We start from the raw sequence: 25376 nt of genomic DNA, 5'->3' as shown, positions 1-25376 counted from the left end.
TGAGACTCAGGATCTCTCACAGATGCATCAAGATCTTTTGCCTGGGAGCAGGAGATGTCTGAAGAGCATAATAGGTGCTGAAAAAGCATGCTATGAGGGTTTTATTATTTAAAACATCAAAAGATAACGAAAGCATTCGGTCAACTCTTGCTCTCTTTCTCACTGAAGTAGCAGACCCAAATCTGATAGTTGTAAGTGGCTACTCCCAGGTTCCTGAGCCAGATACAGGGAATACTGGTAGGATTCCTCAGTGCAGAATAGAGAGCGCTCTACTGTAATATTAAGTGATCACTGAAGTTGGGGGATGCAGATGCAGTTGTTCAATTCAGCTCTCAAGTTCCCAAAATGTCACCACATAGAACAGCCCTAAATCTTGGCTTAGAAGTCACAAAACATCCAGTGCCTTTACAAGTGAGATCTCGGCTCCTCTCATTTCCTGCATACAATAGCATTATTCAGCCACTGAAGTTTCCACTTAGCTTGCATTTATGCCAAGTACTTTTAATTGCAAAGGAAAAGGATGTTAAGCTCTCCCATTTGTTTCTTTCTAATTCATAAGAGACACAGCAGTGGTTGGTAAAAGTTATAGGTTAAGGGTTGTTCTCCCCCCTCATCTCACGTATTAAGGGACTTGCACCCTCCTCCTGCTGCCGCGCAAACAGAGGTTACCTACAATGCAAGGGTACAAAAATTTATGTTGTCATTTGTAAAATACTAAAAAGGCAAGTCACTCTAAACTTACTAGCAAACAAGCATCAGGGAAGTCTGAACAGTATCTAAACCCTTCAAGGCATCCATTGTAACTGATGTTCAGAGTCACCTTCATCAACACAGGTCTCGATTAAGAACGGATATGCTAGTATTCACCCAATACATGTACAATAATTCAAACAGCATCCAACTCCAAGAACTCATCAGAGCAGATACAGCTTTGACTGAAGCAAAATGCTGCACAGCAAGGAGTGAAATAAGTGGAGAAATAAATGCTTAATTTCTACTTACTTTTGGCAACCTTGTTCCTACGGTATCTGTTTAGGTGAGGGGAAAAAAGCTGCTGAATGCTGCTCAGTAAATAATAAATGAATCACAGCCACATCTATGGACTATCAGGGTGGCGCTTAATACAGCCCTATTGAAAGTTCTTTTTCTTTTGATCAATCCATAGAAGGGTCTAAAAGTAATGTTTCCATATGGGTTTTGTTCCTGTTATGCAAGATCTGGTGAACTACATTGTCTGAGACAAAGGGATTACGTGAATTGAAGTGGTGTTTTGGGCTTGATAGAGTTTTACGTGTCTTCGCCCCACCTCTTCAGCCTTGGACAAGAGACTTATTAGCTAATTACTATGCAAATGAATGGAAATGTAAATTAAATGCTACATCCTAACATAGCTTAATAGCCCCAGAGGCAAGAATTCAGTTAACTTGAATGGACTGTAATTCTATCCAAAAATATAGTTTATTAACAAGCACATACAACAAATTGCACCACTATAAATAAAACATCTAGCAAGCTCACCTTCACACTAAGTGACATTTGGTTAATACAGAGCAAAAAAGCAATACACATATGCTTTCAACAGACACAAAACAACCTCAGTTGCAATCCAAGTTCAAATTGTAATCCAAAGAAGGGCACATGAAAGCAAAAGCAACGAAGACTTCACGTGAACCTTGCCATTTCTTTCCACAGACCTTTGGTCTCTTACAAAATAGGTCTGTAATACAAAAAGTAATAAAAACTCTGGATTCAATTTACTCCGCCTCTTCCATCACAAGTTAACTATAACATTTTGCAACAACATGAGTAGTATTCAGAGGGAAGTAAGAGGCAAAGATAGTTACATCTTGGAATTATCTAAGTTGAGCTGCAGATAGACAGGCTGCCTAGCAGCAGGCATGGATTTCAGTGTCATTGTCCCAGTTTTTGCAAGAAATACAAAGATGGTAAAACACATTCTTCTCTTATCAATTAAAACTTGATCCATCCTCCACTGATATAAAGGCAAAAGTTCTTCTGTTATCAGCAGTACTCTGATGGGGCCGCAGTAGCCTTCAAAAAAAAAAAAAAAAGTCATCCTCTCTAGTGAAAGGTTTGTCACTCTCCAGTCTTCAACTTGGCTGTGATGCCAGTAGAACCTGACACGCTGTTACCACACGGGTGTTACAACAGTCTCGTCCTCCCTTCATGCCAGAAAAAGGGATTCAGCAGAATTCGATATATAAGAATTGAAGCCAACTTGGCAATAAACAGCTCCACTCTGCTCAGTCTAAGATCTTAACCTCACCGCAACGAAGTAAATAGAAGGTTTGTAATGAACATCAGTAAGAGCCCAAGAGAAGCATCAGGCCAAAACAGAAAAATATGCACTTGATATTAGACCTTGTTCTTCGCACAGGAAAAGCTATTTGTATTTCTGATCCTCCAGGGGAGTAACAGGAAGGTTCCCAAGAAGAGTGCTCCAAATGTAAATGTCCACAGTAAAACTGCTCAAGTAGTATTTTTAAACAAAGCCAGAGATCCTCCTCTTTCCTTTGTGGCAGAACAAAAAGTTGTCTCTGTAAGTAGTAGGGTCCCAATTTTATTAACATGGTGCCTGTTACCATAACATACAAAAATGATGCCGTGCTCCCTAATTGCATTAGGGGTTAATCTTTACTCAGAAAAAAATTATAGCAGTATCAATGAGTTAAAGACTTATTTTCTCTCATTTATCTCCTGCACGTCTCTCTTTATACTGCCTAGAAAAAAAAAATAAAATCAGAAACAACTTCTGCTCCCACCTTAAGTTTAGAGTTAAGATCTATTTTTATAAGCAAAAAAACTCTTTAAAAGTGGTGATTTTTTTTTAACTGCTGGAACCAGACTTTTTTGCACTACAATGAAAAATTTATCTCAATGTGAACTAACCTGACAAACGAGCAAACAATCAAAAACTACCTAGAAATATATGCATTAAAGAGAAGTCCAAGTATTGTGACACCTCATATTGAAAAACAAGTAATGCATAGATCAATCAGCAACAAGGTCTCTCTCCCCTCTGCAACTTGCATAGCTGGCTCTCATGTTAGCTAGTTATGAAATACTCTTACAGTAGACCAACTTTAGAAAAATTTGGACAAGCAAGAATGGAGTTATTTTAATCTAGAACAGTATCACCCGAAGATACAGATGAATACAAATACTGTTCGTATAAAAAAAAAACCCACACCCAGAAAAACATGAATTTAAGCTGCATTTTCAGTCTATATATTGGTTTTCCTCTTCCTTGTTTTATAAAAATAGGGTATGACATTTCAGCTTCAATTGCATATTTAAGTCATTTATTCATTGAACATTCCAGTCTTGAAATATCATCTATTGAAATGTTAGTTAAGATTCATCCTGCTTATAGAACACACTAAATTTCTCCTGAACTGCACTTGTAGACAATAATGAAGAGACTGATATGAACTCAAAAAATTAGATTATGGGAAGAAGAAAAAAGATAAAAAATAAACAATAATACCAAAAAAATCAAGCTCCACTCTTACCGTCTGACTCCTAATAAAACAAATGTCTATGCATTTTAGCTGATCAAAAGATTTAACTCCAAAAATAACTTTTACAGATTCAATTCAGAAATAAACTGTGTTTTAAGATCTGTAAGTTGCTATAAAAAGAGGACAAAAACTTCCAACAAAACATCTCCTTCCAAGACAGAGGAAGCCACCACTAAAAATAATACTGAAAATTCCTGATCAGAGTATTGTCTCAAAAATTAATATTTCAAATATTACTTGTAATATTTCTTATCCATTAAAAAATGGATTCTGTACTACACTTGCACATTTCTGATGTCAGCGTAATCGTACACTAGCAATCTACATCTCAACTGTGTAGTACTGAAGAAAAAGAAAAAAGCTGAAGATTCATTTTGCTGCTTCAGCATTAAACCCCGCTGGGTGGGAAGGCCTGTTGGGGATACCAACATTGAAACAAATTAGTGAAATGACAGAGTCAGAAATCCAATGGTACAAAGTCTGCTTGGACATGGCTCTTTCCCCTACTGCAAAGCAGATTTAATAAATGGGATTTATTTTAGAAAGTTTCACAATTCTTAAACAGTAGATGATACTTGCATTCCTGAAGGATTAAGTTCTACATTTCTTAATGCTAATTCAACTCTCTAAAACCAACCCAATAAAACCAGCAAAGCTTTTACAAATAACATGCACAACCTAAAAATTCTACCCTCAAAAACTGCCTTTTTGGTACTCTCTTAAGCTCTTAAGATACTCTATTTATTGAAGGGATGCCAGGAAGCCTGCAGCGGGAACAAATGCTTCTTTGGCAAAAGGAAAATATTTTAATGCCTCCTCCCTTCAAAGTATGCACACCTCACCACAACATATGCTAATATACTACCAAGTAAGTCTCTTTATCTTGCCATTTTTATAACAAACTGTTTCATTCATATCTATTTCAGCTTGTAACTACCTACTGCACAGAGTAGCACACTGTGCTAAATCAACAAGTAGCTTATACCTAAGAAATAGAAAGTAAAAACCCCAAAAGACATTGTATTAATATATATATATTTTCCAAAACAAATCAAGAGGGGCTAATTTTGTGTACACTGTTTCAGTGTAAAATTAAAATTTTAAGTCATGCAGACATTTTGGGCCTTTTTTCCATCCTTTGTCCTTTATTTAAAATGAACAAGATCTAACAAAAAAAGAAAAAAAAGGATTCCCACAAATACAACGGTGAGTGGAAATTTGCCCTAAATCTGCCATTAATAAACAAAAACAAATGTTACAGCCCTTCTGTAACGATTCGTATGTATACATATATACCTATGCATGGAGATACACATACCTCCCCCCCGAGATTTCCAGCCTTCTCTGAGGTTAACACACTCCACTGACACACTTTCACAAATCAGCCAACTGCTGAATCTAGAAAAAGATGAAGACCAACTCTTTGCAGATCTACAGTCTGCAATTGTAAAAATACAATAAATACAGATAAATATTTACTATCATATTACTAGGGTTTTTTCAAGTGAAATTTGTACTTAATGTCATCTTCTTCCTGAAGAACTCAAAGAAGGAAAAGGGGGGAGTGATTTTAAAAATAAAAAACTTGAGCAAGGAGAATAAAGAAAACACACCCTCAAACATGCTGGAGCAAGACCACTCGCTGTAGACATCAGTACCGGCCTTCCTTACTGAAACAGGATCTTTAGTCTCCAGACGCGACCTAGTTACTCCAATTAAATCAGTGTGGCTTCTAATGATACCAGAAAGAAAGATCTGCTTTTAATACGTGGATTTAAATAGCACAGTTAACTATCAAAGAGCTGGTATACAACTGGGATAACTCTGCCAGGAAAAAACATTATGAGAGGGAGTAAATGAAGCTAAATTCTATGGGAAAGTCACTGGGATCCTTCAAAGGTTTTGGTAGGCTTAGATTTATACACCTGAATCCATCTGTAGGGGTGACAAGGATGAGCAGGGGGAGTAAGTGAAAACTGGTTTATCATAACTGGACCTTTCCTCCCCCCACCCCCCCGGGCCTGTTAGAAGAATGAAAACTGCCTCAAATGATGCAATGGGTCAACCTGAAGACAGCCACATTTGAAAAATACTGGAAATCCTTAAGTCAGAGCTTGTGAATTTGTTTGGTTTGTATGCTGCCTTGGAGGAGACAGAAGTTAATACTTTTAAAAGCTTGGTATTTACACTTCCGAAAAGTTTCTGCAGTTCATCCAAATTTGATAGGGCAGGATTTAAGTGCCTCTTAGTGTTCCCGACTGGGCACTTCTGCTGCTTTGGCACAAGTGCACACACACAGTGTTCGAGTACCAATGGGATACGACGTCTAATGCAGCTTTAAACTGGCAGCTCTCCTGAGTAGTTTTAAATGTTTATCAACTCAGTAGGTCAAAAGTCTGCAGACACTGGGTGGAGCAGCAGTATGCCACAAAACTAACAGTTGTCCTCCTAGAAAAAAAAAGAAAAAAAGAGGTGGGGGAACAGTTGTCAGTAAAGATTAAAGCTCCTGGCCCCATTCCACAGCAGACAATATGGTGATTTGTAAAATACAGGATTAGCTGATCTCAACACTTCAGAAAAAGAAGGTTCATTTGCTCTATATGAGTGCCTGATACAAAGGCAGGGAAACACTACAGGGGTTCTCAAAAACCTTCCTGGGTTCTCATGTATTCAGTTTAAAGAAGCAGCATGTGGTTTTTCTTTCTGCAGAGGGTGTGGCTGAGTGTTATAGCCAGTAGGTTTTACAGCTAAAAGGAAAATAGCTGGGTAATTTTTGCTTCAGCTTTGCTCGTGTGTTTCTTCAATTACTGCTTGTAGGCATGAAATAACTAAAGTCCAGTGTCATCCTCTGGTTCAGCCGAGTGAACAAACTGGGCCCTGAACTTCAGAAAGGACAATCGGCAGGCAGTGCTGTTGCATTGTGCTAGGTACTACAGCAGGGGTGGCAACATGAAAGCACGACACTAGCCACACTGTGACCCTCCTCCTGCCCCCATCCTGGCAGGGACCTAGATATCTGCTTTAAAAGTGTTAAGATGTTTTTTGCTAACCCAGAAATCACACTTTACCCAATGCTCATGTCATCTGTGCTTTTTCAGATACAGAAATCCAGTTCAGCACTTAACTATCCTTTCCTATAAGAGGATACAGAATGTGATAGGGAAATCCAGACAGAAGTTACTGGCATGGATGTGGCATGTACTAATCAGCGCTGTTCAAACATTCAGGATCCTTACTCTGTGTGTTTTCATGGTCACTGTAAGCTCTTTAGAACAGAAACCCTGTCCTTCACGTCTTTCTAAACCAGCTATCACACCTCTACAATTCCACATAATCTTACCATGTGAAGTGCACAAGCTACAGAGATAAAGATGACAGGCTACCCTGTTTAGATCTCATTTTCTGTGGATTTGCATCAAATGTCAGCTACTTAAGACTGTATTCATCATGGCATTTTGCAGAACACAGTACATTCTTGTCTAAGGAAGGAATGATAACCATTTTTTAAACAAGTGAAAACCATGCAGAAATAAATATTTTCAATTAATATCTTTTAGAATGTTAATATATTGTTCTTCCAAAATTGCCTTAAAGTATGGTTTTGTTGAGTCGTAACTTTAATAATTCTTAAACATGTTTACTGATATGTCTATCATCTCATAACTTTAAGTTCTATAATGAGCAATGCATAACAATTAATTAGAAAGTAGGGTGCTCTACTCTAGTTCAAAGTCTCCTGTTGTTGGATTATTTCAAATATAAGGATTTAGTGACCAGCAAGCAGTTTTCCATCACTTAGAAAATGATACAATTCTAATGGAGCTCAATGCTTGAAAGAAATTCTTTATAGTAGGATAATAAGATCTTATGCCACCCTGAATATAATGACTATAATGTGGAAGCAATTTATTTTACTCAACATGAAATCCATTGAATTTCAACATACGACTGAAGTGTAACAGAATGGCAGTTGAAGTATGCAATCGCTACAATCAGATCTTTTGAAGAAAGATGACTTTTCTAAAATAGGATTTATGCAGCCTTTTGGCTGCTGTCCGGATTTAGCATACCTAAGTTGTTTTCATTTCATAAAGTTGAATTGCTTGCAAATCAGATACCTATTACGTGACAAACTCACAGCAAAATAACCTGTGATACAGCTGTGGAAAATAGGTACCATGTACCTGAATCACCAATTATAAATCTTTATCTACAGGAGGGCAATATTCCCTGAACCATATCCCAGTTTTGAGTCCTTTCTATGACTGTATTGTCCAGCAAGTCAGGAAGTCTGTGTAGGCTTGTCTGCTTGACTTGGGGATCCTGCAGACACACTCACAACTGCTACAGCTATAAAAACTGAAATGTTTTTAAAAAAGATGTATTGCTATAAAATGTATGTTACAATGCAGAACGTTTCCAATCCTATCTCAAGTTAATTAGTATGGAAAGAAAAACAAGAGTATTTTACTGCAGAACATTTTAATTAAGCTCTGGCTTTAGACGGTTTTTTCTGCCTTTAATTCTACAGCACTTTTATTTGGTGGTGACATTCTCCTGAAGTCGAGGTTGAGACCATCAGAGGAAGTATTGGTCTTAGGTAGTACTTCCTTCCCGAGGCACAGATGCGCCATGCAAGTGCCGCACTACCACAAACATATCAATCCTATCGGATCAAAACCCTTCACTATCTTACAGCAGTCTGAAACAGGCAAGTGTGATAGCTCTTGTTAAACATTCTACAGCAGTATGCTGGTCATCTTGTAAATAAAGATTTGACAGCTTTTATGTGCAGTCATAGGACAGGGGCTTTAGATCTGAAAGGTTGCTAAGTTAAAAAAAACAAACAAACAAAACCCCCAAGAACTTCAGACTATGCTTTGTTCCATAAGGTGTTTTTCTTCCTAAATGAAATCCCAGTGTAATTTCCTGTATAATTACCCTTGATGCAATCCTGCCATTGGAGTTTCCCTCAAGGGAAAGAGCTTTGGGTAGACAATGGTAAACATAGGCTGGCTGCAGCGGTGGCAGTGTCCCAAGGGACAATGTAGCAATTCCAAGAGGCTTTTGGGTAGTGAGATTGGAGTCAGAAAGTTCAAATCTAGAGAAGAAAAGAAGCAAAAAAGGCTTGTAACAAAACAATTGCATGATAAAGTAAAACGCAACAAGCATGATCCATGAACAATTCAGAAAATGAGCTGTCTCACATTCTTAAGACTTTGTCAAAAGAACAGCAAGGTAAGACAAATTACCACAATTAGGGTGAAGCACATGGTGCTTTCCATGTATAAGCTCAAAAAGTTAGTTAAATATGTAAGTTTAGCATTTGTGGGTATAAAATTAACTGGGCCCAAATACCCAGATGAAAATATTATAGCTCAAGCAAATAATAAAACCCAGTAATATATCATAAAGCATTTTTAGACACAAAGATGATCTAGACAGGTGTTCAGTAATTAATAATAATACAAAAATCTGAAAAGGACATCAGCAATATTTTACTAAAATATTTCAGCAACCAATCCAGCAGGATAGCTAAGCTCACTGAAAAGCCCAAACTCCACCATCAGCAAAAAGGGATCTGAAATATTTAGAATAACTTGAAATACAGTCCAGCTCAGCATAATTCTCACAGGTCCAACCCAAGAGACCACTCTAAAAAGATCAATACATTCATAATCTCTTAAGTGTGCCCCCACAGTTTACAAGATGCCATCATTTTCACCAAAAAGGACTCCAGAGTCATTTCATAGGAAAGAGCAATCATTTTCTCAGGCTTGGCCCATGCCACTTAGTGTTTTATAAATTAAAACCAGCATGCTAATCTCCATCTAGAAAATGAGAGACAGCCAAGACAGGTGAATGAGTTTAGGTGCTGAGTAATCAAGACAAGATGCAGTACCTGATAAATCAGTTTTGCGATATCACACTAGTTTCAGCTTTCAAACACTGTAAGGTTTAACCCCAAACACAATGTACCACGACAGCCTTAATTGAGACGACAAGCATGACGAATAGTACATTTGCGTCAGAAAGAAAAGGTCACATTCTGTAGCTGAGCAAAGACTGAGGAAAAGTAGCCGAGTTGCTTCTGTCATACTTACCTAGCAGCAGCCAAATATTTAACAGCACCCTTGAAACTACAAATTTAGGCAGTGATAGATCAAATCTGCTATTTTAATCATATGTGCCACCTGCTTCCCCAACACACCATTATCTTACACCTGTCTGAACTATGCATTACTCCTGCCTCATAGAAATGTGGGTGTCACCAGTGGCAATGTGCATAGTCTTTAATAAGGTCACTCAGAATAAGATATATATGTGTGTATCTAAATATATAAAAAGACTACACAGTACAGTATAGCAAACTAGAAGTAGGCAAGTAATGAAAAAGATAGCGAAACTTTTTTTTTTTTTTTTAACATTCTGCACCTTGGCTGCAACCACATATAATCCTCACAGCCTTGTAGAGACCATCTACAAACCATTTCTTAAACTGATTTTGCAATGCTATCTTGCTATTCCCAAACCAAATTTCACCAGCATCTTCAGGAACCACATTCACCCAGTCATATTCCAGAAATTAACGTGCAAGTCACAACTGGGTGAGAAAAGCAGTGACAGATTTAAAAGATCTTGTATCTGACATTCTCAAACTCCTTTTCAAAGACTAGAATTTTGCAAATCAAAATGAAACAGCATCCATCGTTGTGTAATTTTGGTACAGCTGATATCCTGATAGTAAACAAATAAATACCTCCCCTCTTCCCTCATATGCAGAAATATCAAAAATAGAAAAATGCAAACTGGTCAATTAGTATGTTCTCTGTGTCACTAAATCCATTCTCCACAAAACGGTTTCCTATGAACACAGACTTCTGTGTTTATCCCACTCATGGAGCTTCTTCCCGTCAGTGTATTTGCTGCAGACCTTCTCGTACACTTTCCTGGCAAAACAGTAGTTCAGCAGTTATGATTTCCTCCTGTGGCCATGATACAAGTGACCCTTTACCATAACCCTCTAACCTTCCCATTGTGACTCCCTGCCTTTCTGCTTTCTAGTTTCACCTCCAAAGGCGATGAACAGGGGAGATTCATAGTACATCTAAATCTGAATTTGCAGGTTATCATCAGATATTGCTAACTCATGTGACTGCATGATGCATAACCAGATGAGCCAAGGGCCACTTTACAGCAAAGAGTCTGAATTGGGGCAGAACTAAAACAGCTCAGCTGTCATGCCATACTGAAATGGCCAAGGGCTACTAGCATTTCTTTTGCCTTATGTATAACAAGTCTGCCAGTTTAGGACTGTGCTGCCTGGCAAGAAGTTGCATTGTTGGCTGATGCATCTAATCTTGCCTCAGGAACTGTATTTCTCATCTCCTATTTCCATTAAAGTTTCTCCTGCAAAAAACCATCCTTCTTTATACAGTCCTCAAGAAAGAAACCATTTGTAAGCACCACTCGACCTTAGAAATAGTCTTTGGATCTCTGGGTTTTTTGTATCAGACATTTTTGTTCTAATACAGCATTTCAAACACAATTTGATTAAATAAATTTTTTAAAATATTATTCCTTGCCCAGCTCTTTGAAGAGCTATTTGAAATGTTCCTATCACTGCCAGAAAAGCACTTTCACTCTTTCTGTAATCTGAAAAATACAGAAATTTCATACCTTTTAAAAACCTGTAGTAGGTGTTATAGAGGGTCCTCATGGCCAATTCTTGCAAAGGCAGCACATGATCTGTTTCTGTCCCTATAGATTTCACCTCTGCTGGCAGGAACACAGTTAACGGGCCCGATGAAAAAGAGAGCAGTTTCACCTCTGAAACTTGAATTGGAGAGCCACAGCTAGAAGGACACAAGACATTTAGAAAGTGGTTAGGAAAAAAAAAAAGTGCCACTTTATGGGGAAGCCCATATGACCAACCCAATGTATGCCTGATACTGTTCTTCAGTGCAGCACCCTTCAAAGATTCCTTGCAGAGTACAATACCTGTTGACATACATTTTCTATAGATCCCACCTTCTGTGACATGCTAGTCATGGGACATCTGGATCTCTTATCAACTAGCATTCAAAAGCTGGAGAAATGAGAACACAATCCCAAGGAGGTGAACAATGTGCACTAAACATCCCTTAGTTTGCCAACGTGCTAATCTCTTTTAACCTCTGAATGCCATTATTACTAAACGTTATACATAGAGGAGCAGTTTCACACCTAACAGTTGGCTTCCTGTGTGTCTTGGATCAACTAGTTGAGAATGGTAGTGGATTTCTCAACTATAGTATGGGAGGCAAGCTACAACCACTGGGTGATTCTGTACTATGCTTTTCCCCATCCACAGAGTTCCCTTGGAGGGTATGGGGGGGTGGGTGAAGGAAAAAATAAAAAGAACAGCCTAAGCTGTAGTAGGAAAAATAAGTCTACTAGCCTTGTCCTTCCCAAATCACACAAGGAAAAGGAAGGTTATTTGGATTCAAGGAGAGAAACTTAGCTTGTAGTAAAAATAATAACTCTTTACATGATCCCTGTTGCAAGCTATCATACCAAAGAGACACGCATAGGAAAATTCTACTAAGAGGTTAGGAAAGTCAACAGGGGAATCAGAATTGTTTATGACAACTTAAATTTGAAGCCAAGAGCAACTTGTTAGGGCCAGTCCTAACAAATGGAACAGAAACACAAATTTGTCAGCCTTCCCAGATATTGGACCTAAAACTGAGGTAACTACACTCAACCTTATCAGATGCGAAAGAAATCTCATAGTACTTCTGATAACAAAGAATCTCATTTCTTCTGATTAAAGGAAAAACAGCCCAGAGAAACAGGCAAAAAAGAGCAGCATCAAACAGCAAGTCAATAAGCCTCTTGTTAAATATTTAATACTTTCCCACAAACCATTAATGGGGTTAAAATATAATTGGGAATTCAGAGATCCAATATTCCAACAATCCATTCCCCAGCAATCCATACCCAATGAGTCAGCTATCACAACAAATAAACCTATAATGTATTTTCAAGCTTATTAACTCCTTACTAGCCTAGCTAGAAGACATACCCAGAAGCTCGCTACAGTTTCTGCAGTTCAGACCTGGGCCATTTGGTCTACTCTACATAAAGGGTGAGGCTCTTAATGCTTGACCACAACACTGAAAAACAAAAGTAAACAAAAACAGACCATCAAGAGGATGGATTAGGGAATGATTCTAAACCTATGAGTAATACTGGGTGCGGGAACAAAGAATTTAAAAAACCCACATAAAATCCAGGGAGGTTAAAAAGTGGAATAGAGGATGGTCTATCTAGCTGGAAAAATGGAGCTGCAGAACAACCCTGGTGAATAAATAACTGGGGAAAAAAAAATCTGGGACCACCTATTGGCTGCCTTCAACAAGGCTGACAGATAACTAGCTGGAGACTATGAAATCCAATCTGCAAAAAATAAGATCAAAATTTATTTTGAGTGCTGAGATCATCACCTCTTACATAAAAGACTTTTTCAGTCAGTCTGACTGCAGGATTCCCAGACAGAGATTCATTACTTACACAATGCAATTTATATTCTATTTTCAGGAATCTAGCTTTATGTTAGTAACAGCAGCATGTGAGGTTTTATTCTCCAGTGGACGACCAGACAGAGCACTAAAGCCTGGATCTTCAACTCTTGCCTGACCCATGAAACCCTTCCACCGATTACTAATGCTTTCTTGGAAAGAACACAGAAATTCTTCCCATGACCATTATTCCACGATTTTTACATCACTCAGCATATTATCAAATAAAACGTTTGGTTTCTTAATAACATATATAAGTCCTCCTCTTATGTTGAAAGTTTTCCTTAAAAATAATCTATAATGTTTCAAGATGGTTTCACAACATCAAGACAAATACCTGTTTGGTACAGAAATACAAATATTATTTTGCTTACTAAAGATATTTTTTAATTCTTCATTATCAAGGAGAAAAATTATCATCATTTTTTATTCCACAGAAGTATTAAAAGAATTAATTTCATCGCAACACTTGCAAATTTTTTTGTCTCTTCTATACTAGATTTATAATACCCTCCATCAGAGATACTAGCAGCTAGCCTCATCAGCAGTGTACATGTAATGACCGCAAAAAGAATTGGTAAGATCTTCACAAAAGGCCAGTGCAAAGATAAAATTATTTTGACCGAGTATAAAATAAGGACTTAAAATGTCAAAAAAATACAAATAAAGACATGGTTGTTTAAGATCACCTGAAATAGGCAAGACAATTGGACCAAACTTGTTGGAACATTTCCTGCCTTATCACTAGTGGGTTTGGTCACAATCAATACAGTTCTATTACCATTAGGGTCAATTGAATGTCTTGTCTTACTACTTACAGTAAGTTCTGAAAGAACAAAGACTAGAAATTATTTTTCCTGAAAAACACAATTAGTAGAAGCTTGAGGCTGCTGAATTCAGTTCAGCAGAATTATAATCCAACTGCAAGTATTTAAATATCACACAGCCAGCTGACACGGGAATATTAGAAAAACCTTAAAATGCCAAGACTCAGCATCTCGCATTTTGCAGTAGAGTGCAGGCTGTAGAAAGGGAATTTATATTTAATGCAAGATTTGCTGAGAGCAAGCATACCAGAAATTTATAATTAGACGGTAATGGGGACAATCCTATTCTGATCAGTTTTACACCAGTAAGGCTCCATTCATCAGTGGTGCTGATTCTAACTTATGCTAGCGTCAGTGCAGAAAGAATTAAACCAGTGTCCTAGACAGACCACTTTTTTCTCACATCCCAACCACAAACATGAGACAGCCTAGGGTATTTTTAACATGCACATGTAAAAATATACCTGTCAATCCATAATTCCTAAAACAAGTTAGTAGGCACCAAGACCTACAAGAAACTGATACTGGGATGTAAACTGAGTGAAGGAGCTACATGTGACATTCCAAGATACGGCCCATAATTTACAGAAATATGAGAACTTAAGAACTAGAGAGAAGCTGCGACGCTTTAAAAAATACTTTGTTCCTTCTTTAGTTCTGGAAATTCTGTGAAGCCTACGTTTTTTGCCAACCTTTAAATGCAGCTAGGATTCAGCTTTAGGCCTTACATTATCATTCAAAATTCCTTCAGAATAACTGCACTCACTTTCTGCTACAGCTTAATACTAAAATACTGAAAGTTAGCAATTAACACAGAAGATTTGTTACAAAAATAAAACAGAACTGGGAGCTGCTGTAATCCCCTCAAAGTAACATCAGTTCTGAATCAATCACACACAAAAAATTGATTGTATCATACAAGCAGATATTTATGAGAAATTTTGCAAGGAACAGGTATGCAAGACATCTGAATTAATTCATACCTACCCACTGCAACCAATGACTTTATTATACAGATAAGATGGGAGGCCTTTCAGATGAATATTGTTATCCACATAAACATACTGTAGCTCCCGAGAACGACCTAAATCTGGGTTTAGAAAACAAGAAAAAAAGTCAGAGGGAGAAGGGATAACACAGTGACAATTATAAGCAAAGCAATTTTCTTTAATTATAAATAAGCTAATCGGACTCAATATAAGCAAACATAAATTAGTACTTCTTAGTTGTAAAATTTCAGCCAATGATTTTATTATGGATGAGCTGAAATGTTGTTTAGAAAATAGCATTTAAAATTACTAAACCAAAACAAAATCCCTTTTCAGTACCCCTGAAAATCCCATTATAAATAATTAAATTTTAACATTGACAAACTCCAAAGTCAGTTTGAAAATACAAAGCAACAATTGATTTCAAATTGACAGCGCATACTTGAAGTTCATAAGGTCAAACCTGCTTTCATTAACTGGCCTCGTGTCACTGAAATCACAGCTTCGCTATCTTTGGTAAAGTGGTAAAGACAAACAAGAATGTGGTCCGTCCCACTCTTTCTTTTCTCAAAGAAGAGATACTTGTATGATTACATTAGCCATAACCAAATACAACCAGTAATCATTCAGAAACAAGTCTGTGTGATGCAGTAGATAACAGAATACAAGAAAATATAGAAGCATTAGACTGCAGAATATTATACAACTAAAGATGTGGCTAGAAGATCAATACATCTGAAGGCGTGCTGCTTACATTATTTCTGTTAAAATATTCATGGGTGGCAGTTGAAAGAAGCAAGTACAGCATGTTTAAGCAATACCTTCACGGACTATAAGTATATTAACATACCTCCAGATAGGAGCATATAGGCAGAGAAGAATTTTATTTTGTTTAAAAAATTAAAGTGGGAAAATGGAGGAAAATTAAAAGGGAAAATTTAGGCTTGTAGGAAGAATTCTTGGAAACAAGAATTTTGCTTATCAGCAAGATCTAGTCAGTGGTAAAACTGTCTGCTATCAAAAGAAGTAAAAAACTTGCCAAAGACATTTAAAAAGACAAACCAAACAGCGAACAAAAAAAGAACAGTCTAAAAGAGTTTTGAACTGGCAAGAAAACTGACATGTAGATCTTCTGGGCCCATTTCATCTGTAGCTCCTATGCCATTGAAGGCCATACTGGCTTAGGAAAAGACGTATGTGTTTAATACAGAGCACAAACCGAGCAACAATGTTTGAAAGCCTCGTGGCCTGGGAGGGGATAGCTGCAACCCAGACAAACTGCATTATAAATAAATAAATAAATCTGTATGCCTCTTCTTAAACTTTTATGAGTATGTTATAGAAACTAAGCAAGATAAACAAGCATTTGGCTGAATCAGCCACGCTGCAAGACGATACTAGTATCGACTAATTCTGATTTCCCATCTTTATCAACTGTCAGTTACCTTGGTTGGCGTAAAGATAAGGATACCCAGAGAAATTCACATAGCTTCTGTCCCTTTTGTAATTATGGCCAAGAACAGAATAAAAATTAAAGCTATTTCAATGATATTTATATTCAGAAATTCTACTTGGAACAATGATCTCTTATCATTCCCTACTATGAGAATAGGTAATACAATCCCTTCTTTATTATTGAATATTTTTATTGTACACAAGAGCTCTGGATACCACTTAGTGCAGATAAAGCAAACGATGTTTTGAGTGATTCCCCCAAACATTTGGCCATGTTAAAGTATACTGAACATCTTCAGCTGTCACCCACTTAAGTGGCAGTTGTAAGCACCAGAAACCTTAAAAGCTCACGCTGTGGAGATTCAGAGGATGTCCCATTATCAAATCTCTGATATAAAGAACAAGTTATGACAGCAACAGAAAACAAATAGATTCATTTTCTGAAATAAAAATGTTAACATAGAAAACTTGGTTTGTTGTTTGGTTTCGGTTTGTTTTTCTTTTTTTTTTTTTTTCTTTTAATACAAGTCTTTACACTGCAGTCTTCAGAGGTTTCAGGGACCATAATCTGGGCTTTGTTCAAACCGGAGTCACTGGACATCAGGGGACACTTCCAACCATCCCAATCTTCTTTGACCCTGTCCCAAAGACATTCTAGTTTGCAGAGTTATCCACTGCATCCATCAACTGTCCTGTCCCAAGAAGCAAGTACAAATACCTCTGCTGACTGATGGGCACGGCTGTGAGATGCTGCTGAGCATTGTTCAGTGCTAACACCTCAAAAAAGATGATTTATTTTAGCTCAGTATTGCAGGGCTGAAAATAGTTTAGTAAAGTTCTGGGATATTTTTAGATGAAACAAAAACATTGTTATCTTAGAATGAATAAAAATATTGCAATACTAAGGCACTATAACACCATAAAATATTGTAAGGCTCGAAAAAAAATCAGCCAATAAAATTAAAAGCAGATAGCATGTGCATGGCACACCTAATGCTGAGAGAATATCGCTTCATGTTGCAGAAACCAATTATACTAAGAAGAGCAGAAAACTATGGGTTGCTGGGGTAGCTTGAATGTGCTACTGTTTAACTTATTAATTTAGAGAATGGAAGAAAATTTTTTAAAGAGGCTCATCTTGCTCATTTCTACACAGATGTATGCAAATGGGCTGAAAATCAGGCAAGTCAAAAAAAAGGCCTAAAGCTGTTCTTTTCATATGCATTGAAGGAGGAGTTATGCTGCATCTCATCTCTTCCCTCTGTCTTTATCTTATGCTATGTTTAGATTCTAAGTTCTGAGTTGACTGCATTTCCTAGGTAATTAAAGCAAATTTTTGGATGTTAGACAAAATATCTCAGTAGGAAAAATTCAATTCCCAAAGCCAAATAGCCTGTAACTATAAATGTTCCTTTGATATAGTTTCTTTGCATTAAATAACCAAGTATCTTGTAGTCACCAAAAGATTTTTTCCAGTTTCAAGCACTATCCATAAAGTTGAAATTTAAATAAATCGTCACTTAAAAAAGCTCTTTGTATCCCATCCACATTAATTTTCATGTCTTATATCAGTCAACAAATATTGTTAAAAGTTCTCTAAAAAACACACTTCTGAAGAACGTTGTAAAATAAGGAAGCTGCCCATCTATGAAAAGGCTAAAGCTACAAAGAAGGTTTTCATGTGGCTTTTGCAAGCACTGTACTGTGTCTAAAACATTTCCACTTTCCTCCTTCCAGGCTCACAGATCAAAGACCTTTCTCCCAGAAATGACCAAATGCCATGAGTCCTGAACAAACCCCAATTCTATTTTTTTTTTCCTTTTCCCTTTTTTTCCCCCTTCTTTTTCTCCTTTTTTTTTTTTTAACCTCAGGGCCCTGGCATATGCATTCCACATGGCTGAAGATGGAACAAAAGCTCTTGTGTGTCTGCACTGATGCTCTTTTAACCATACTGTGAGGGCAAGGACACAAAACCAGCATATACTGAGGTAGAATAAGACCTTTGTTTACTGTGCACTGATAATTACTAGACCCATTTTCTAAACAAAAAGTGCACATAAACCCTCAATAAAGTGATATAACACTGAATATTTGCTGTCATAACATCCCCTGTGCTGCCAGTACACTTGAGAATTTATGGCCTATTTTAATTATATTTGTACTTTATTACATAAATCTTTTTTATTTTTGCAGTGTCATCAGATTCAAATTTCTGCTTGCAATGGAATTTGTTTTCAGGCATTGGAGCATTTGCTAATGGTAAAATTTTAATGTTAAATTTCTATCAAAGGATAATTTACAATATAAGTAGATTGATATAAAATGATCAATAGTTCCATCTACCATTCAAGAACAGAATTCCTAAGACAATTTATCAGGGCAACATGAAAACCACCGTGACAGTAACAGGGCTGTCCAGGATGCAGCTTCCCATTTAACTTACACATACAATTTGGGTTTTTTGTTTGCTTGGTTTTTTTAATAAATTTATTAGAAAGGCCCAGAGGCTCAGATCCACTCAGTCTTGTTTCTTTGAATATAAACTAGAATATTCAACAGCTGAAAAATAATTATTTAAAAAAAAAATACTGACTATACAAGAATTAAGTGTTTTCTGCAGAACAAATGACTAATTCACTATTGTTTATCCATCTGTTTATGTACCAGTTCTGGAAGTCAGAGAGTGGCATCAGGTATTTTTATCGTACTTTGTAAAATTGATTAATGGCATTATACTTTCTTTTTCTTAAGATGCACGTGGTCATAAACTTAAAAGAATGTACAGGACGAAAAACTGCATAGTACCTATCCAGCAGTGCTGTGAAAGTGCTGTGCTACTGCTGGAACAGGAAAATGCAGATTTCCATTACACTTAACAAGAGGCTCTACTGGCAGCTACAAGGGACATACTTAGATGATGAAGAATGGATTCTTTGGCATAGAAGATGTCAACCACCGTATGAAATAAAGTAAATCACACTTTAAAAAGCATTAAGCAATACGTTCCAAACCTATTTCTTCTAACATGGACATGTCTAATAAAAACCATAAAAACCCCAACATTCTGTCAGGAGATGAATAAAAGGTCTGCTTTTCAACTCACTCAACTCTCCAGTTGAAAAAAATTGTTTGACAATTCTTGCTTGAATATCACTTGTAGATATTTGTACAGTATCTTTCACTGTTATTTAACCTTCTTAGTCATTAACTAGTAAAGTGAAGTTGGATGTAAGAATACACACAAAAAAACCCCATTAGTCAACATGTACAGTTAGCAGAAATAATGCTACAATTATGCCTTAACTTCAGTAATATTCCAAGAAAAATATTTTCCCATACAACAGCAGATAGATTTAATCTTTTTGCTTTTCAGTACACTAACTCTTCTACTTCATTTCATCACATCTTGACCACTCTGAAGCCTTCTGATTCTTCAGAGGAAGGATTAAACATTTACATTTATACTGTGCTGCTTTTCCTCTGAACTCTAGGATTTATGATTCAGTTCCATATCCACAGATAGCAAATTATCTCCAAATGTTCACCAGTGAGTCACTATTAAGAACTACTGAACAAGGTCAATTGACAGTCTTTGATGTTTCCCATTATTTTAAAAGTTCCTTTTGAATGTTTTGAATTTGAGTCTAAAAATAAAGAAAAAAGAAGGTGTGTCATTATATTAGAGATTTATTTCCTGCTTTTGAACTTAAAACACTTCAGCAGATCTATGGCTCATCCAGGTCATAGCTCACCTCACAGATAAGCGACTAGTGCAAAAGTAGCAAAAACTTTCACCCTTTAATATTCACATCTCATCGTGCTGAACAGCATCTTATTTTTGCAAAATTAAAAAGATTCAACGTCCTGTCTCATGAAATAGAGTTAGAAATATTTGCCAAAATAGGGGAAGTTACTTTGCTTGTTTTAGTTCGTACTGTGGCATCTGGATGATGCATCCTGGAACTCATTTTCTCGTTTATATAATGACATATGTTGGGACATAACTAAAACACTATGTCCGGAGACATTATTTGCACTTATTCTCCAGTACTATAAGCTAAAGTGCTAAGAAAATCAGAAAGACCATAAACTTCTTTAAAGACTAAATTGCTAGTACTGGAAAAATTAAGTTAAACCTATACAAGGTAATTAATTTAAAATTATTATCTCATTTTTAGCCACCTCAATTTTCAGCTTCTTTTCAATGCGATTATCATAACTTCATCTGCACCTAATTAACACCTAACTCTGTATTCTAGAAAAACTATTAATGGCTATTCAAATGACATGACACATCTACACATGTGTCTGTATTTCTGCAGAGATTAGCCCGTGGCAGGGCTAAAAAGTAACAAACATGTGGAAGAGGACTTGCCTTTCCCAAACAGAATATACAGTCTACCCTTCATGACGACACAGCTGACTACTTCCCACAACAAACCACCACACACTGACTGCACTTCCTACTCTTGAGGACCTGCTTCTATACTCCCAAACTTGAAAATAGTTGAGAAAAAGGCAGCTAAGTTCTTTTTTGGGCTACTACTATGGAAGTTTTGATGGATGCCTATACACAGCAGAAACTAAACCTTCACTAGGTTATGCAGTGCTGACATTCCTAATGATGAAAAATAATTTCTGTGGAGTTACTGGGATTCCACAGCAACTTTTAAACCCCAGCTGAAGAATCTTAGTTAAATCATCAGATCCAAACAGAAACAGATCATTACCCAAAGTGGTGGAACTCAGATTACATGGTACTATATTTAAACACAGCATCATTTAAATTCCCCTCCCTCCCTGCCCCCCCTGGTTAGCTAAAAATAAAGCAAATTTGATAGCTGACCTATTACTTTAAAACAGACATGAAACCTTAACCTGCATTTTTTTTTTGTTTATTAACATATTTTCCAACAATATGATCACTGTGACAACTCCATAAATGGAGTTTGTAGAGACCACCAAAGAAGATCTATTGTTGCATATATTTTTTTTTTCTTTTCTTTTTGGGACAGAAAGTTTGTTTTCCTGTCTCTTCTCCAACCCACCCCAGCCCAATGATGGTGGTGACTCACCAAGTGGCAAAAACGCAAGGCGGTTTCCAGCCATGGAGAGCTCATTGAGGCTTGGTAGTTGGCACAGGTGGCGGGGCACATACCACAGGTGGTTTCGGTCTGCAGTCAAGTACTGCAGAGAAAGGCACATATGCAGCCTTTCAGGTAACGTTATCAAACGATTGGTTGAGATGTCCAGCGTTTGCAGCTCCCTCAGGTCTCCAACCTCTACAATCCAAACAAGAGGCATTGAGAATTATTAATATAACTATTTTAACAAACAAGACCTCAAAAAAAAATCTCTCTCATAAATCGAAAACAAAGCTCATCAGTTAGCTGTGCTGTTTTTCTCTTAGGATACTGTTCCATCCATCAGTGCTCAGAACTAATACTAATGATCTTCATCATCATATTTCAAATCTTTCTGATGGGGAACAGTTACCAGTTAGGCAATATGTTTAAATATGAGATCTCTCAAGATAGAACATTCCTGATTTGTGACAATTAGTACTGGCAAAAATATCAAGCAGTTTCCTGGTCCTAAATCAGAACTAGGAAAAAAGAAAACCAAACCAAACCAACAAAACCCATTACATAGCTTGCTGTTATTAACAGTGTTTTGCATGACCCCAAACACATGCAAATTCAAATTAATTTTATTTTTAAAAACATTTGAGGATGCAATTCTTATATTCACCCTTCTTAAGATTCTCTTGCAAGGAGACTTACAAATACATGAACAGCACTTCTTGCTTAGTGACAGTTGTTCACCAAGCATGCTTAGGAAGAACAGCTCTGTCTTCATAATACAATTCAAAAGAGTTAGTTTAAAGTAGAAAAGAAATTTCTTAATAACTTGTAAGTTATCTTCCTACAATATAACATAACAATATACTACAGTAAGTTCTAACCTATAGTTGCAATAACTACAGCTTGAAGAGATAAATACATTAAGCAGCTCTACATGTTATCTCATTGTTTATTTAGTTCTTCTTTTACAGTTACTCTAAAAATTGGATAATTCTATAAATTATTTTCCCCAAACATGGTAAAACTGTAAACAGTTTTGCTTTATTTTTAAATACTTTACAGCAATGGAACCAACTCATGAAGTGCTTGGTGCCCCTAATTCTTACTGCAGTTTTCAGCATCCTCTCAGCTGAACAAAACCAGCTCTTGCATCTGATTGCTGCTAAAACAAGATTCATTAGAATTTTCTACACTGAAAACACCAGACAATCTACACAATCCACAATCCGCACAATTTATAGCTCTATCACGCATATTTTTTTTTTTAAAGATATAAATAGGGTAACACTGTTTAAGTTAAAGCTAAACAGAACCTGTTGTGCCCTTAAGCTCTCTCTGCAGCAGGAGCTAGAAAATTTGCTGTTCCCTGAGCTCTGAGCTAGCACCTTGTACACTACAGGCAGAGAAGAAACCAAAACACTAGGTTAATTTCAAGCTGTCTTCTACACAATGGGAAAAAGAAATGGCAAATCTGAAGCTTTCAACACTGAAAACATGAAAAGGAAAAAAAATGAAGTTATAATTCAGTTTTAAGGATTTTCACAAGAGTACTAATTAAACAAAATGTGTGTGCACATTTAAAAGGAGTTTCTGCCATGCTGCAAACAATCCCAGCATTAACTACAATAAAGAATCAACAACATAGTATATACATCCTTTTATAAAATATTACTGACAGAAGAAGCTGCTACACACAGATGACCACATTCTTCAAACCTCCTAGTTTTGATGACAGCAGGAATCATAAGCTTTACTTAAAAAGCTTTTTTTTTTTTTACTACAAGATTGAAAATGAATGGCAAAAGCAAAATAATCACTACTAAATAGCAAAAGACTACTGTGCAAAAGAACTGCAGAAGAACTCATTTTTAAAGAGTTTTATATTCATTACAAACAAAGCCATATGCTTGAAAACAGTGACAGGAAAAGAGCCACCTACATTCAGCCAAACCACTGACCACATGCAGTCAATAATAGGCCTAGCTATTTTCATGCACTAACCTTTTTCTCTGCCACTAAAAACAGTTTTCTAATTCAGTTTAGGTCCAAAATCCCATAAATGTTATGGTTGGCAAAGCTGGCAGAGTTTCAAAGGCATTGCTAGAATGATATGTTTCAAATCTAAGAGGAAATAAAAGTATTCTCACTTTATCCTTCATCCAAAAAACACATACTTGCCCAAAACTTCATCCTCTCTACCTTAATCTTCCAATGCATACCAGATGTAAACATCCACTTATAACATACAGTGCCATATGTTACAGAAACACCCACCAACCCATGATGAAGTTAAAAGTAAGCCAAACAACTTGAAGTGCCATCAGATTAAAGATATAACCCCCAGACTCCCCACAGTAGTGTTGAAAGCTCATTTTGAAGAACATGCTCAGGCATTTACTAATGCCACTAAATTGGTTTCAATCTCATTAATGCAAAGGAAAACAATAAAGAGGAATAACACAAAATATAAACAGTCCGTTAATAAGTTTTTCAGGCTTTTAGTTACTAAATACTATTATCCGTGCTTTAAAAATTTTGCAACATAAATACTGAAGGATGCCTCGGATAACAAACACAGTGAAAGACTTACAAATCTCTTTCTTGCTATCACTTCATCAAGCACTAAGACACACATGAGAGGAGGATTTTGGAAATTTCAGGCAGTCCCAGAAAAGAAAATAGGTATTCCTAAATAAAAAGATCTGACAAAAAAGGGACTTTTATTCAGAGATCCCTGCTCCCTCCCCGCTCCAAGGACAGGAGAGACAAGCATTCTACATCACCATTAAACCACAGTAAGGAGTTCCAATTAAATTTAAATTAAATTCATAAATGTATAATTTGAAATTTACAGTAGCTCTAGGATTACCACTATCAAAATCAACATGGTAAAGCACTGAGCCCCATTTTGATATCAGAAGCCAGGAAAAAAAAAAAAATTCCTCAGTAGCTTTGCTAAACCTCTAACTCAAAAAGACTCGAGTCCAAACATGAAGTTCCTCTGCCTGTTCTTGGACCCAAGCTTTTCAGCAGTGTCCATCTGCATAGATTACTGCCTTCACATATAGCTGGGCAATTCTGTGGCTTGGCCATATGGTACAAATGTGTTCATGGTATAGTACACAAAGTGGCTGACAGACTGTAAATCCACACACTACCTTACTTCACAGAAACTTAAACACAGGCTTATATCCAGAGTCCTGCCTACAGCCTTCTGAAGGTAGTTTCAGTGACACAGACGTACACATAAATGCTTCAGACTGTATTCTAAAACTGCCAGCAATTGAATAATTAATGAATCTTTTTCATCCTTGATAATACGAAGATTCAGAAGTGATTACTGTGGCTCCAACAAGCAGCTTTTGCATTCATGGTAATAGCTTTCCCAGCCACTTGGAGAACGGGACAAGTGAACTGTCATCATATGTGTTTGGGTTTTCAAAAGAAAAACTGCCAATGAGGTTTGTCTCTCAACACAAAGCGAAAAGAAACATCAGAATACCTTTTTAAAAAAAAAAGTGAAACCTTGAAACAATTTCAGGAAATTTCCAAAATTATTTGCCTTCTAACAAAACTGATTGTATTTGTGTAAACATACCTATCATCAGGAAAAAAGAAAAAGAAATCTATTTCTGATTCAGGTGGTTTAAATGCCATTTTTAAAATTTAATTCCCATGGTTTTACACGAAGGGAAAAAAACCCAAAAACATCTGGAAGTCAGCAGCCTATACAACATACAATAAGTGCCAAAGGCAATTCAAACTTCCTTAACCTTCTGGGGGTACAGGCCTCACCAGCTGCATAACTCAAAAATAACTAACAGTTTTCTTTACATTTCAAGAGCAATCCCATCTTTCCCTGTTGGGCCATAACCCAAAATTTCATCCAAAGATATATGAAACACATATACAATTG

At 36.6% G+C, this 25376-nt stretch overlaps 1 protein-coding gene across 3 annotated transcripts in view; it reads right to left on the bottom strand.

Annotated features, from left to right (window-relative positions):
* Nucleotides 1–1439: 1439 nt before the first annotated feature.
* The window catches only part of LRRC28 (leucine rich repeat containing 28), a 53902-nt gene continuing 29965 nt past the window's right edge, over nucleotides 1440–25376 (bottom strand). For 2 of the 3 annotated variants that reach the window (XM_075765114.1, XM_075765115.1), the window contains 5 exons: nucleotides 21452–21658; nucleotides 14920–15022; nucleotides 11223–11398; nucleotides 8484–8643; nucleotides 1440–5990 (listed from right to left, as the gene is read on the bottom strand). In XM_075765114.1, the coding sequence (XP_075621229.1) occupies nucleotides 5918–5990; nucleotides 8484–8643; nucleotides 11223–11398; nucleotides 14920–15022; nucleotides 21452–21658 (719 nt within the window). In that variant the 3' untranslated portion in view covers nucleotides 1440–5917. The remainder of the gene's footprint in view (nucleotides 5991–8483; nucleotides 8644–11222; nucleotides 11399–14919; nucleotides 15023–21451; nucleotides 21659–25376) is intronic. The other variant, XM_075765116.1, reaches the window with a different exon arrangement.

This window comes from Balearica regulorum, chromosome 12, assembly GCF_011004875.1.
Source record: "Balearica regulorum gibbericeps isolate bBalReg1 chromosome 12, bBalReg1.pri, whole genome shotgun sequence".
In the NCBI taxonomy this organism is placed as follows: domain Eukaryota; kingdom Metazoa; phylum Chordata; class Aves; order Gruiformes; family Gruidae; genus Balearica; species Balearica regulorum.
Note: the sequence above shows the minus strand (reverse complement) of the source record. Positions and strands in the feature narration are given on the sequence as shown.